Source organism: Grus americana, assembly GCF_028858705.1.
Source record: "Grus americana isolate bGruAme1 chromosome 27 unlocalized genomic scaffold, bGruAme1.mat SUPER_27_unloc_2, whole genome shotgun sequence".
NCBI classification, from domain to species: domain Eukaryota; kingdom Metazoa; phylum Chordata; class Aves; order Gruiformes; family Gruidae; genus Grus; species Grus americana.
Window position 1 is genome coordinate 18,036 of NW_026561297.1, and position 14,856 is coordinate 32,891.

At 52.4% G+C, this 14,856-nt stretch overlaps 1 protein-coding gene across 1 annotated transcript; it reads right to left on the reverse strand.

Moving 5' to 3' along the window:
• Positions 1–4,709: 4,709 nt before the first annotated feature.
• LOC129200084 (olfactory receptor 14A16-like) lies at positions 4,710–5,675 on the reverse strand. Its single transcript, XM_054811338.1, has one exon. It carries the CDS (start codon positions 5,673–5,675, stop codon positions 4,710–4,712), a length of 966 nt encoding a protein of 321 aa, XP_054667313.1.
• Between the last annotated feature and the right edge of the window lie 9,181 nt (positions 5,676–14,856).

Sequence of the window (14,856 nt, forward strand, 5' to 3'; positions counted from 1 at the left end):
GGAGAGACCTGATGGACACCGCTGAATCCCTGCCCTGCGTGGGGGGAAACGATCTCTGCCTGTCACTGCTGCGGTGACCTGCCTGGCCATGGGACAGGGAGAGGGGTTAAGGGAGGGGAACATTTCAACCTCTCATAGACCACCATGCCACAGGAGGAAAAATCCCACTTCTGAAATCCATCTCTCCAGTGCTCAGAGAGGGACAGTCAGTGATGACTTCAGTCTGCGTCAGCCTGCGCTCCTCAGGAGAGACCCTGATGCCTTTGAGAAGCTTCAGCCCTGGAGCCCCAGGGACATCTGCAGGGAGTGTGGGAGGGCAGAGAAATGTTGCCCTGGGCTGGTCCTCTGCTGCTGAGCTGCTCCAGGCTCCTGGGATGGAGGGAGCTCATGGCAAGTGGGCAGCACTGCAGAGAGACATCTCTGCCCAGGAGCAGCTCCTCTGCAAAGCGCAGAATGATTTGAGTTGGAAGGGATCTCAAAGATCATCTAGTTCCAACCTCCCTGACATGGGCAGGGACACCTTCCACTAGGCCTCATTTCCCGAAGCCTCATCCAACCTGGTCTTCAAGACTTCCAGGGATGAGGCATCCACAACCTCTCTGGGCAACCTGTTCCAGGGTCTCACCACTCTAACAGTAAAGAATTTCTTTCTAACATCTAATCTAAAGCGACCCTCCTTCAGCTTAAACCCATTACCCCTTGTTCTGTCACTACACTCCCTGATGAACAGTCCCTGACCATCTTTCCTGTAGGCCCCTTCAGGAACTGGTAAGCCGCAATATGATCTCCCTGGAGCCGCCTTTTCTCCAGGCTGAACAACATGAATGCACTCTTAGCAAATGTGCAGGTGACACCAAGCTGTGTGGTGCATTTGACATGCCTGAGGGACAGGATGCCATTCAGAGGGACCTGAACAAGCTCGAGAAGTGGGCCCATGTGATCCTCATGAAATTCAGCAAGGCCAAGTAAAAGGTCCGACACCTGGGTCAGGCAGCCCCTGGTATCAATACCTTCTGGGCGATGAAGGGATTGAGAGCAGCCCTGTGCAGCAGGACGTGAGGGTACTGGTCGATGAAGAACTGGACATGAGCTGTCAGTGTGCACTTGCAGCCCAGCAATCCAACTGTATCCTGGGCTGCATCAAAAGAACCATGGCCAGCAGGTCAAGGGAGATGATTCTGCCCCTCTGCTCTGGTGAGAGCCCACGTAGAGTACTGTGTTCAGCTCTGCCGTCCTCAGTACAAGAAAGACATGGAGCTGTTGGAGTGAGTCCAGAGGACATCATAAAGATAATCAGAGGGCTGGAACACCTCTCCTGTGAAGACAGGCTGAGAGAGTTGGGGTTGTTTGGCCTGGAGAAGAGAAGGCTCTGAGGAGACCTTATTGCAGCCTTCCAGTACCTAAAGATGGCCTAAAGGAAGGCTTGGGAGGGACTGTTTCCAAGGGAGTGTAGTGGTAGGACAAGGGGTAATGTGTTTAAACTAAAAGAGGGTAGATATGAGGAAGAAATTCTTCCCTGTGAGGGTGGTGAGGCACTGGCACAGGTTGCCCAGAGAAGCTGTGGATGCCCCATCCCTGGAAGTCTTCAAGGCCAGGTTGGATGGGGCTTCGGGAAACGAGGCCTAGTGAAGGGCGTCTGATCTTTGAGGTCCCTTCCAACTCAAATCATTCTATGATTCTATGCTTCTATGAAAACACTCTCCCGCACTGTATGCCACGGCCAAGCTGCACCTAGTGATGTCCACCTTCCACAAGGCATAGTCATACAAGAAATGATTTAGACAGCTAGGAAAGTAGAGATGAAATACAATTCAAGAGTTGAATAAAGAGTTAATAAGACCTCTGAAAGAAAGGGCAAGTTTCTAACTGCCTGAAGCTCAAAGCAGCCACCGGATGGTTGGGAGGAATCTGAATGACCAAAAAGCAAGGGGAGGGGGAAGCCTGGAGAGCCATGGGAAGGGCCTATGTCCACTTACTTTGCGGAAAAGATGCCCTTAGACACGGTCCTTTAACCAGGAGAGCTGCAACACCCGGAAGGGGAGGGAGGTTAAACACACAGTGAAATGGAGTAGTGGTAAGGCAAGAATGAGCAAAGATCAGTATTTCTTATCCCATGATTAATGCAATTCTTGGAAATCCCCATTGCGGGCATGGTGGGGAAACATTGTCATTTCATGAAAAGTACTCAAATGTTTCAGCTGATAAAAATGTGCTGACATCTCTTTGAATGTCTAAACCTGTTGTTCACCCTTCCAGGCAGATCTCAGCTGTCTGACCAAAACCACCCACGGGCACTTGTAGGGGCCCCAGCGTAGCTGAGGGGCTTGCCTGGGACTGGCAGCTGTCAGAGAGGAGCTGTGGGAGACCAGAGCCCCTGGGGAGCTGCAGGTGGAGGCTGGGCAAGGGGTCCCAGGGCATCGACACTGGCACCGAGCTTCTGTGTCCCTGAGACTGAAGGCATTCATGTCCTACAAGTAACCCCAGTTCTGGAAAACAAGTTCCTTTGCAAAAAAGGAAAAAGAACACCAAATCCCATGAAAGACCAGAATATTAGAAGGAAAGACAAAAAAGTATGAAGAATTGTAAAATTTGAAAAGTGTGTTGACACATTTTCTTTTCTTTAGATTATTTCCTTCTTCATTTCTTTTTTTATTTCAAAGACAGAGAATATATTAATTAGCATGGGTGAAGCTATAGCATTAAAAAAGTGTCTTGCACAGAGCCCCATGCCCACCCCCAAAATCTTCCTTGCCAGGACTGTTTATGTGTTGTGGATGAGTAGAATGCACCTCACTCAGAGAAGCAGCAATATGTTGTGTCGAGGTAAAATAATAATTTGACAGAGTTCCATAAGTTGGCTGGAATTTAACAAAGTGCATTCAACAGTGGTTTGACAAGGTTCAGCAGGTTTGGCCCTGTGAGGTGCCCACACCTGAGCTGTCTGTCCTCATGCACTCCTCATGCACACGGGGTGTTCAGAGACACGAGTCCTTCCCTTGCAGACGCAGAGGCAGTGCATGGCAGCAGTCACAGTGTCTCGCTGGGCTCCTGTTGCCATGTCAGGAGGCTGGGAGGCACCTCAGCCCTGCGCTGTATCGCCCTGCTCTGCACTCGCCTGAGGTGCCCCAAGGCAGGAGGAATGGACACGGGGACCTGGGTTCAAGGAAGCCCACCCCAGTGCTGCATGCAGGTGGTTTCCCAGGGGATGTTACTCTCTCAGTCAAGTGACCTGGGGACACTGTGTGTCCCACGCACCTTCATGGTGTCCCCAGGAACAGCTGTGGGCATTTGTGCTCACTCAGGTTCCTCCCACCACACGCACACCATGTGCATGCTTACGAGTCGTCTGTACGATGCCAAGATGGACTTGTGACCTGGTCACTCGGTGTCCCTCCGTGGAGGCACAAACAACCCCTCTGAGCTGGGGTGGGAGGCCAGTGCTGGCAATGGTGGTTGTTCTTGGCTGCTGTGTGACGATGACCGCGGGGCAGCTCTCCCGGGGTGCCCAGCACACATGGGCACAGAGCAGGTCCTGCTCTGCTGGTGCTTCATGGCTCTGCCAGGAGGCCTGGCTGTGCGAGGACACTGCTGTCTGCCCCCACCCTGCACACTCACACAGCTGAGGTGGACACCGGTGTTTCCCTCTCGCTGGCACTTCCCAGCCCAGACATCCCAGCCCCTTCCCAGCTCTCACCACTCCCCTGCCCTCTCCCCAGGTGAGCAGAGCATCCCAGTCTGTGCTGGTCCCTCAGCAGGAAATGGAGAAGATGGAGGCGAGTGACAGTGTCTCTCTGGCTGGCATGCTGAGGAGATCTCCATGCCAGGCAGCCTGCAGCCCCCCTGCCAGTCCCGCTCCCCAGGACAGCACAGAGTCCTGGCCCTGGGGCTCCTCTAGCAGCTCCCGCTGCCCCAGTGGCAGGGCAGCCTGCCCCAAGCTGGCACCCGCAGCCAAGGCTTTCTCTTTCCATGTCTGCCCTGCACACACATGGTGGCCTGCTCTTCTCCCAGGACATCCCATCTCCCCACAGAGCCTTTCGACAAGGTGGGCACATCTGTGCTGGCCTGGCCAGCCATTCCTACACCCCCTGCCCATGCTCTCCACAGCCCTTGAGCTGGTGGAGCTGCTCTGCAGAGCAAGTGGGCTGTGGGGCCTGGGGTCACAGGGGGACTCTGCAAGGGACGTGCTGGTCAGGCTGGGAGGCAGACCCACCTAAGGGACATCACTGCCACTGACTGCCTCCCACAGAGGCTCTTATGTGGCCATGGAGGCTGCTCAGAGGAGACCTGCCTTATTGCCAATGCCATGAGATGTGTTTGGGTGCTGCACCGCATCCAGTCTATTGAATTCCACTGATGGTAAACCTCTCTTGAGAGGCCAGCTCTGTCACAGATCTGCTGTGCAGGGACTCTGTATACAGGAACTGCCTCTGCAGCTCCAGAGAAGGTCTCAGAGGAAAAATCTCAGTCACAAATGTCACTGCAGTGTTGTTTTTAATGTTTTAATGCACAGGGGGTGTGGAAATTCATTTAAAATTTCTCTGGATCAAATCAGACAGGTCATTAATGAATTAGAATTGGTATGAATAATGAAAATTTTGTGGACAACATTATCACAACTGAAAAAAAGAAAATTTTAAAAGCTAAAATCAAGAATAACATCAACAACTAGAAAACATACAAAAGACAGGCTGGGCCTGCCATGAGTTCTGTTACGGGTGAACTGTAGGAGGAGATGGGCAGTATATTGCTTCTGAAAAACATCTAGTCATCAGTGTCTGAACTGCACCCTTGAGCTCCTGGTTCCTCATGCTGTAGATGAGGGGGTTCACTGCTGGAGGCACCACCGAGTACAGAACTGCCACCACCAGGTCCAGGGATGGGGAGGAGATGGAGTTGGGCTTCAGGTAGGAAAACATGCCACTGCTGATAAACAAGGACACCACGGCCAAGTGCGGGAGGCACGTGGAAAAGGCTTTGTGCCGTCCCTGCTCAGAGGGGATCCTCAGCACAGCCCTGAAGATCTGCACATAGGACAGCATAATGAAAACAAAACACGCAAAGAATAAACAGGCACTAACCACAATAAGCCCAAACTCCCTGAGGTAGGCATCTGAGCAGGAGAGCTTGAGGATCTGGGGAACATCGCAGAAGAACTGGTCCAAGGCATTGCCCTGGCACAGTGGAATTGAAAATGTATTGGCCGTGTGCAGCACAGCATAGAGAAACCCAGTGCCCCAGGCAGCTGCTGCCATGTGGACACAAGCTCTGCTGCCCAGGAGGGTCCCGTAGTGCAGGGGTTGGCAGATGGCAACATAGCGGTCATAGGCCATGACAGTGAGAAGATAATACTCTGCTGGCATAAGAAAGTAAAAGAAAAAGACCTGTGCAGCACATCCTGTGTAGGAGATAACCTTTGTGTTCCAGAGGGAATTGACCATGGCTTTAGGGACCGTGATGGAGATGGAGCCCAGGTCAAGGAGGGAGAGGTTGAGGAGGAAGAAGTACATGGGGGTGTGGAGGTGGTGGTCGCAGGCTATGGCAGTGATGATGAGGCCATTGCCCAGGAGAGCAGCCAGGTAGATGCCCAGGAAGAGCCAGAAGTGCAAGAGCTGCAGCTCCCGTGTGTCTGCAAATGCCAGGAGGAGGAAGTGGGTCATGGAGCTGCAGTTGGTCATATCCTTGTTCTTGACACACGGCCATTGTCCTAAGGAGGAAAAGACAGGGGAAAATTACAACAGACTTCTCTGAGCAAAGCCACTTGATTTTGCATAGACATCCCATCCCCCTCCCCCAATTCCAAGGCATTTCCTCTCTTTGCTTTGTGCTGGCTGAGTGTGCTGTGAGGAGCAGGACCTCTGCCCCTGTGCTGCCAAGGAGTCAGCTCTGCCCTGCTGCAGTGAGTACATGGGAGCTGGTTCTTGGCTTCCCCAATGGTCACAAGGGCTGTCAGATGCAATTCACCCTTGATGGAAATGTTCAATATCTGCACTCACCACTCCAGAGAGTGTGGGCTGCAGAAGAGAGTCTGAGCATGTCTTTATGGTGATTTTCTCTGTTGTTTTTTTCGTTTCCACCATCACTTCTGGTGAGTATTTTTAAGGGAAGAAATCCCCTTTTTTATGACTGAAAGTGTGGACTCTTAGGACAAGACAGGGAAAAGGGCTCAGGTCTCTGTGTCTCAGTGCAGAGTCAGGAGAGCTGCATTGCCCATCAGTCTTGGTCCCAGATGCCCTGTGCTTTTGCTTCTTCTACATTGAGGATGGCTGTGCACACAAATTACTCTTTAAAAAAAAAAGCAGCTAGATTCTAATGAGAGCAAGGGAGTGCTGTTTCAAAGGGCAGATCTGTAAACTCTTCTTTTTCAAGCACATAGGTGGAGTTGTGATGGAGAGGGCAGGACACAGCCCCTCTCAGAGGGAAGCAAAGGCCTCTGAGAGGAGACTGGCAACCCATGAGGGATGGCTCAGCACTCCCTGGGATCCTACAGCACAGCCGTGCCTTTCTAGGGGACAGCACGCGAGACCAGTGAGATGCACTAAGCAGAAAATCAAGTCTCCTGAAGATGGGATATCTTAAATGGAGAGTCACCTCATTGCTCAGCAGACATCTAGAGTGAGGGACCACAAGAGAGCAGCCTGAAGGCAGCCTAGCCCAGGGCTTGGCTGCAGTTTCCTCCCACTCCCTGCCCATGTCTCTGCTGCCTGGAGCTGTCCCTGCCAGGAGCTGGTGCTCTGCCCACACCTCTCCTCCCTGTCCCTGCTCACAGAGCCCATCCCACCCTCTCTGTGCTCAGCTCTGCACTGCAGACCCCTCCTGGCACCAGGGCCCTGCCCAGGGGCACCTCTGTGTTGGCAGGTCTTAAGGAGAAGAGCAGATCAACCCTGAAGGCACCACAAAGGTGATGTGAATGCTTTCTGTAGACAGAGGAAAGGGTGAAGTGACTTTATCAGGTGCCTTGAAAAAACTGTTCATCACTCACTGTAATGCTGGAGGAGTCTTGGACTCCTGTGCAAACCTGACAGCTCCATCACTGTTTCCTCCGACCATCACAGCAGGGAATTCAAAGCACCAACCCTGGGAAGCACCTTTCTTTCCATGTAGCCCCTGCCTTGACGTGCTTCTTGAAAAGTGCCCTGGGAAATGTCCCAGGGGTGATCTGGAGCTGTGAATAACCCTGATCCACACAGCACCCTCAGACCAGCAGAAGGACCCTGCCCTGCCCTTCCAGGGGGTCACTCCTTCCACCCACAGCTTCTCCCTGCAGTTGCATGGGGAGCTCCCTGAGCAGGCTGAGAGTTGACACGGGAAGGCAGAAGATTCCCCTGGTGTGGAGGGACCGTCCTCTGAAGTACAGCCCTGGGCACCTCCAGCTGAAAACTGGCTACACAGCTATTTAAAATTGCCTAAAAAAGCCCACCCCCTCCATAAGCTTCAGCCGTTCCAGCTTTAGGAGATGTCTCCGGGAACTACAGCTGCATTGCCCTGCACCCAGAGACTTACCGTGTCAAGGGCTCTCAAGATTTCTCCTTCCATGAGCTCTCAGTCATCCTCCCAGTCCTGACCGCCTTTAAGCTCTTCACCTGCCTTGCTCATCTCCCTGAGATACCCTGGCAGTGCCCTTCGCCCTGCTGCGCTTGGCAGAGGAGCTGCTCCTGGCCAGAGATGTCTCTCTGCAGCACAGCCCACTTGCCATGAGCTCCCTCCATCCCAGGAGCCTGGAGCAGCTCAGCATCAGAGGCCCAGCCCAAGGCGGCATGTTAATGACCCCTCTGGTGGGTTTGGGGATGAGTCCATGAAGCTCAGGCCCTGAGAGGAAGCTGATGAAACCTCTCCAGAAGTCACAGTGCGATGCAAACTCCACAGTTTCTTGGAGCATTAATGGGTCCCCCTGAGGGCCATCCCTGACAAAGCAACTCTGGGGCTGGTTAGAGCAGGCAAGTGGAGGCAGTGATGACAGGTAGGCAAAGGCAATGGCAAGGTGGCTCTGATGCTGAGTAATCCTGGGTGTGTTTTATTGAGCCAAAGGGCCAAGCCCTGACCCCCAGCCCCTGGGAGGGGAGGTCCTGTCCCACACCCAGGGCTCAGGGCTCTTCCTGGGGCAGAGGTTTGTGGGGACATGCAATGCCAAGTGCAGGACAATGGTACGACACCTCCCAGGCTCTTGGGTGGAGACAAGGAGGCCATTAGGCCCTCGTGCTGTAAGGATTAGGTGTCTCCTGGTAGGCCTTGCTGACCCAGACAACAGCCACAGCCAATGGGAGCAAGACCTCAGCTCTGTTGGGGGCTTTCAACTTTGTCATCTCCCTTGACCATCTCCACCACAGGTTGTCCTATGGTGTCCTAAGCCTGCACCTGTTTCCTTGAAGGCTGTGGACATCCACTGTGCTTGCCAACCTTGCTCTCACTTGAGCATCTTCCTACCCTGACTGATCTCTCTCCATCTTCATGGGCTGTGTGTTGAAATACAAAGCTTTGGCTAATCCAGACTCTTGCTGGGTGGCCTCTTGTACCACAGCACTGCACTTGGAGTGATGTTTCATGTAATTCAAAGTTACGTGAAACCTTCCTATCCAGTCTCAACTTCCAAAGCTTCACTTTGTGCCATTATTTCTTTCTCGTGTTGTTTCCCAATGTTGAGAAAAACTCCACCATCTCTGAAAGCACACTTCAACCAGTCTCAAGATAGTCTGGGTGGCCATGGTCGTCCTAATGCAGACCTGTATGCAGGTGGCCTTGTTCATGGCTTGAGCCATGAGGAGTTGCAGGGCTCTACAGACACAGGCAGGAATTACCATGAACACAGTCTCCAAAACACTGAATGTGATTTCAAAACCAGCCCGTCCAGGATCAGTGGATGTATTGAGTTTTCATGGCAAGGTTTTTATAGCAGGGGGAGCTTCAGGGGTAGCTTGTGTGAGAAGATGCCAGCAGGTTCCCCTATGTCCAATAGATCCAATGCCAGCCAGCTCGAAGATCAACGTGCCGCTGGCCAAGGCTGAGACAATGAGCCATGGTGGTAGCACCTCTGTGATAACTTATTTAAGAAGGGAGGGAAAAGAACCAAACCACCAGGAGCAAATGCAGTCAGAGAGAGGGGAGTGATAAGATGTGAGAGGAACAACTCTGCAGACACCAAGGTCAGTGAAGAACGATGGGAAAGAGGTGCTCCAGGTGCTTGAGCAGAGATTCCCCTGAAGCCCGTGGAGACGACCATGGTGAGGCAGGCTGTCCCCCAGCAGCCCATGGAAGTTAGCAGTGGAGCAGCTATCCACCTCCAGCCCATGGAGGACTCCATTCTGGAGCAAGTGGATGCACCTAAAGGAGGCTGTGACACTGTGGGAAGCCTACGCTCCTGGCAGGACCTGTGACCCTGTGGAGAGAAGAATCCACGCTGGAGCTGGTTTAATGGCAGGACTTGTGACCCCGTAGGGGACCCACGCTGGAGCAGTCTGTTCCTGAAGACTGCACCCCATGGAAGTGACCCACACTGGAGCATTCCATGAAGAACTGCAGCCCGTGGGAAGGACTCATGTTGGAGAAGTTCGTGGAGGACTTTCTCCCATGAGAGGGACCCCATGCTCAGCAGGGGAAGAGTGTGAGGAGTCCTCCCTCTGAAGAGCAAGGAGCAGCAGAGACAATGTATTGGGACAAACAGACAAACTGCTTGGGAGGGGAAGGAGGTCGAGAATATTGGGAGTGAAGTTAAGCCTAAGAAGAAGGGAGAGGCTGGGGAAAGGTGTTTGAAGATTTCTTCTTACTTCACATCACACTACCCTGATTTGATTCATAATAAATTGAAGGAATTTCATAGAAACATAGAATCATAGAATGTTTTTTGTTGGAAGGGACCTTAAAGATCATCTAGTTCCAACAGCCCTGCCATGGGCAGGAACACCCTGCACTAGCCCAGGCTACCCAAAGCCCCATCCGACCTGGCCTTGTCCAACCCTGCTCATTGTGATTCTATGATTCTATGACTCTGTGACTCTGTGACCCTATGACTATGATTCTATGATACTATGATTCTATGTTTCTGTGTCCTGTGCAAGTTGGTGTGACCCTATAACTGTGAGCAGTGAGTATGACCCTCCTGTGAGCAGGAGGTTGGACTAGAGCCCTCCTGAGGTCCCTTCCAGCCCAAAGGATTTTGTGTTTCCCTCCACTACAGGGCTCTTCCCTTGGTAGTGGTAGGGAAAGCACTCAGGTTCCCTGTCACCATGGAAAAAAGTCAGACCTAAGTATGGTTGGATCAAGTGCAGCTTTCTTGTCCCACTCCAGTCAGTCTCTCTCAAGGTGAAGGCCATTTGGCAAGTACCTCCAAACAGCCCTGATCATATCCTTGAGCCAAAGGGCCTTCACCTTGTATTTTCTTTTTGGCCTCTTTTGCCCCTCCCAGGTTCCTCCCTTTGATCACCCTCTTGCCTTCCCATACAAAGAGCCCACCTCTGGTTGCCCTTTCCTCATCGGCCCTGGTTTTGCTTGCTTTGTACCCTCACTTGGTGTTTCTGGGATGGTTACCATGTTAACACCGACCTTGGCTTGCTCTTTCATTTAAGTGAAGGCTCAGAGAAGGACAGCAGTAGCTGGAGAAATCTGGAAAGTTGCTCTCAGAGATGAGACGGAAACACCAAAGCATTCAGGCCAGAAGGGACCTTGGGAGTACTCCAGAGCAACCTCCCGCTCACTTCAGGATGAACAGTAAATTCCCACCATGTTCCTCAGGGCTTTCTTCAACAGTGTCCTGAAAATGTTTCCTGGGGATTTTGTCTGAGATCATTGGGGGCCTCCAGGGAACTCTCTGAGGAAGCTGCGGGTGCCTTTTGCTGCCAGGTCAGGAGAGTCACAGGATTCCTTGACTCCCAGCAAGTGGCTAGTAACCTTGAGCAGCTTCTAACAAACTCTGTCCACTGTCCTTGATCAAAAGGTGCATTGCTGAGAGGCTGATGAAGCTTTTCTGGCCTTTGGACTATTATCCCCTGGTGTTCTTCCATGTAGGTACCAAGGATGCATCCAAACTGGGAAAGTATTGAGCATCACTACATGGCTCTGGGGGTGATGGACAAGGGCTTGGTGGCCTAGGTGGGAATTTTGGAGCAGTGAGAATAGCCAACAGTCATGTGAGGCAGTGATGGATGGAATAGGCCAGCAAAGTGTGATATGAACAAAAGGAAGATAACCATCAGGAAATCAGGGCTGGAGTGGAATCACCTCAAGCGAATGCACCCAAGTCAGATAGTGGCATTGGGACAGCCTTGTGGTGAACGATCTCATTCCCTTTCTGGACAATCAGCACGGCTGGGCACCTCTCTGAAGTGCCTGTGCACTAATGAGCACAGCGTGGGGAACCAAGAAGAGGAATTAGAAGTTTGTGGGCAGTTATGGAGCTGTGATCCCATTGGGAAAAGAGACATTCTGGGATACCTCACACAGCTGGAGTGCTAGGAGGGAGGGAGGGAGGGAGGGAGGGATGGATGGATGGATGGATGGATGGATGGATGACACATCTTCAGGATGACCTGGACGTTTTTTTGCAGAGAAGAAGTTCTCCTTTAAGTGAGAGAACAGTGGGAAGGCATGGAGCTCTGCCTTGGGATAAATGATGAGCCAGTCGAGAGCTTATGGGTCAGGATTAGCAGGCAAACCAACATGAGTGACCTTTTAGTGACTGCCTGTTATTGAGTGCTCGATCAGGAAGAAGTGGAGAGGACCTTCCTCAGACCACTGGAAGAAGCCTCATGTTCTCACACGCTGGTCCTCATGGGGGAATGCAACCACCTTGGTAGTTGCCTGAGGGGCAACATAGCAGGGCACAAGCCATCCAGAAGGCTTCTGGAGGACATGAGTGACAACTTCCTAAGGATGCAGAGATGGGATTAGGAAAACCAAAACCCATCTCGGGTTTAATCTGGTGTCCTGGTTTCAGCTGAGACAGAGTTAATTTTCTTCCCAGTAGCCAGTCTGGGGCTATGTTTGGGATTTGTGCTGGAAACAGTGTTGATAACATAGAGATGGTTTTGTTACACAGAGATGTTTTTGTTGTTGTTGTTGCTGTTCTTGCTGTTGTTGTTGTTGTTGTTGTTGTTGTTGTTGTTGTTGTTACACAGAGTCAAGGCCTTTTCTGCTCCTCACACTGCCCTGCCAGCAGGATGGCTGGGGATGCACAAGAAGTTGGGAGGGGACACAGCCGGGACAGCTGACCCCAACTGACCAAAGGGACATTCCATACCATATGACATCATGCTCAGCTTATAAACGGCTTGGGGTAGAGGAAGGACAGGGGGGAGCGGCAGCATTTGGAGTGATGGCGTTTGTCTTCCCGAGTCACTGTTACATGTGACAGAGCCCTGCTTTCCTGGAGATGGCTGAACACCTGCCTGCCAATGTCTTGCTTTGCTTGCACGTGTGGCTTTTGCTTTGCTTATTGAACTGTCTTTATCTCAACCCATGAGTTTTCTTACGTTGACACTTCCAATTCTTTCCCACATCCCGCTGTGGGGGAGTGAGCGAGTGACTGCGTGGTGCTCAGCTGCTGGCTGGGGTAAAACCACAACAGTCCTTTTTTGGCGCCCAACATGGGACACGAAGAGTTTGAGATAGTAACAGATTTGATTGGAATGTGCTGGATTGAATTTATAGCTGTTATTGCTGTTTAGCTATTAATTGGCAGGCTCCTGTGCTTGCCATGGGCTTGCTTGCCTTACTGTGTAGTAGAGTCCTGTGCTCGTTAGTGGCTGCTTTTTGCTTTTGCTGCTCGCTGTGCTGCTGTACTGCTTATCATCTTACTCTGCTGTGCCTGGGAGCAGTTTGACAACAGCAATGGCAATGTGTCTGGGCTGGCAGATAGCCAGGGCATTGCTGCTGTTTCTGTGCCGCTGTCCTGGACAGGCTGGAACTCCTGTGTGCACTCAAGTTGAAGGCATTGTGACCTGTGGATGAGTCCACATGGGAGCAGGACACCCCAAAGCATCTATGGCCACGGTTATATCTGTGCTGCAGCAAGTATAGCTCTGGAGGGATTGTGAGCCAGGGATAAGTCCATGCTAGAGAAGGTACACCGGGGAAGCATCTGTGTCTGTGCATGGGGTCATGCTGGAGCACCTCGAAGTGTGTGGCCGTGGATGAGCCCGCGACATCGTGGTGCTCAGTTGCCAGCTGGGGTAAAACAATGACATCTGGTGAGGGACCTGAAGAACAACAAGAAAAGGCTTCTACAGGTACAGAGAGAACAGATGCAAGACCAGGGAAAATGTGGGCCCACTGGTACATGGGCCACAGGCCCTGATGACAAAGGATATGGAAAAGCCCAAGACACTCAGTGCCTTCCTCATCTTAGTCTTCACTGCAAAAAGTAGCCATCAGGCATCCCAGGGCCCTGAGACCAGAGGGGAATCTGGAGCAAGGAAGACTTAACGCTTGGTGCAGGAGTCTCAGGGTAGGGACCAGTTAAACAAACCAGACACACATAAGTCCACGGGTCCTGAGGGGATGCCCCCATCAGCAGTGTGCCCTGGTGGAAAGGAGGACAACAGCCTCCTGGACTGCCTTAGGAAGAGCAGTGCCAGCAGGTTGAGGGAGGTGATCCTTCCTGTCTACTCAGCACCGGTGACTCCACTTCTGCAGTGCTGTGTCCAGTGCTGGGCTGTCCAGGACAAGAGGGGTATGGGCTTCGTGGAGTGAGTCCAGCAAACAGGGCCACAAAGACGATTAATGGACTGGAGCGTCCTTCGTACGAGACGCTGAGAGAGATGGGACTGTTTAGCCTGGAGATGAGAAGGCTGCAAGGGGGTTCTTGTCAATCTAGACGAATATCTGACGGGAGGAAGTGAACAAGAGGGAGTCAGGCTCTTCTCAGTGATGCCCAGCCATAGGACGAGAGGCAATGGGCACAAACTGAAACACAGGAGGTTCTCTCTGAACATCAGGCAACACTTTTTGACTGATCACTAGAACGGGTTGCCCAGAGAGATTGTGGAGTTTCCATCCATGGAGATACCCAAACACTGTCTGGACATGGTCCTGCACAACCTGCTCCAGCTGACCATGCTTGAGTAGGAAGGGGTTGTACTAGACAGCCTCCAGATATGGGAAACTGTGGGGCATGGCATGAGAACTGCCAGAGGTGACAGAGAACAGTGTGAGAAGGGAACACAGGTACAGGCAGCACCGTGTGTCCCGGCTGGGTCTCACAGGCGGTTGAAGAGCAGAGATGTGAGAAGTGACCGGACTGCAGAGATAACTGAAGGGGAGCATCAGGGATCTTGTTGTCGGTCAAGTCTTGCAAGGCCTACAGTGCCCTGGGGAGCCATCAGAAAGGCCATTGAAGGGGCCAGGTGACGCAGGCAATGGTATAGGAACTAGCCAAGTTGGGGATGGGAACAGCAACCTTGGGATCAATGGGGCAGAAGTAATTGGTGAGGGTTGTTCAGTGGGGAGGAGAGTGGGGCAGAGAAAGGGAGGGATCCAAGTGGACTGGGAGGAAGAATCGTGTGGAAGGGGAGAGGCGAGGGATGCAAGGAGCCAGCTGCATGTGGGACAGGGTCAGGTCAGTGCTGGTCCAGCCCAACCCTGTGCCTGCTCACTGTGGTCTGTCCTGCCTTCTTCTTCAACTCTGCTCCTGGCTGTTTGCTGTGTGACTCTTCTCACCAGCGTGTGTCTGTTTGGGGGTGAAGATATGTACGTGCTTCTGTGGCCACGTCAAGCGGGGCAGGCTGGAGGAGGAGGACAGCAGGATGTGGAGAGACCCAGGGCTGGAGCGGCCTGGTGAGGAATGGCCCCAAGGCTGTGGAGGGCACCTGGGCAGACCCAAAGCCCAGGCCCACACTGGAGGGACTGTGGCTGTGGCTGTTCTGGTGGGTA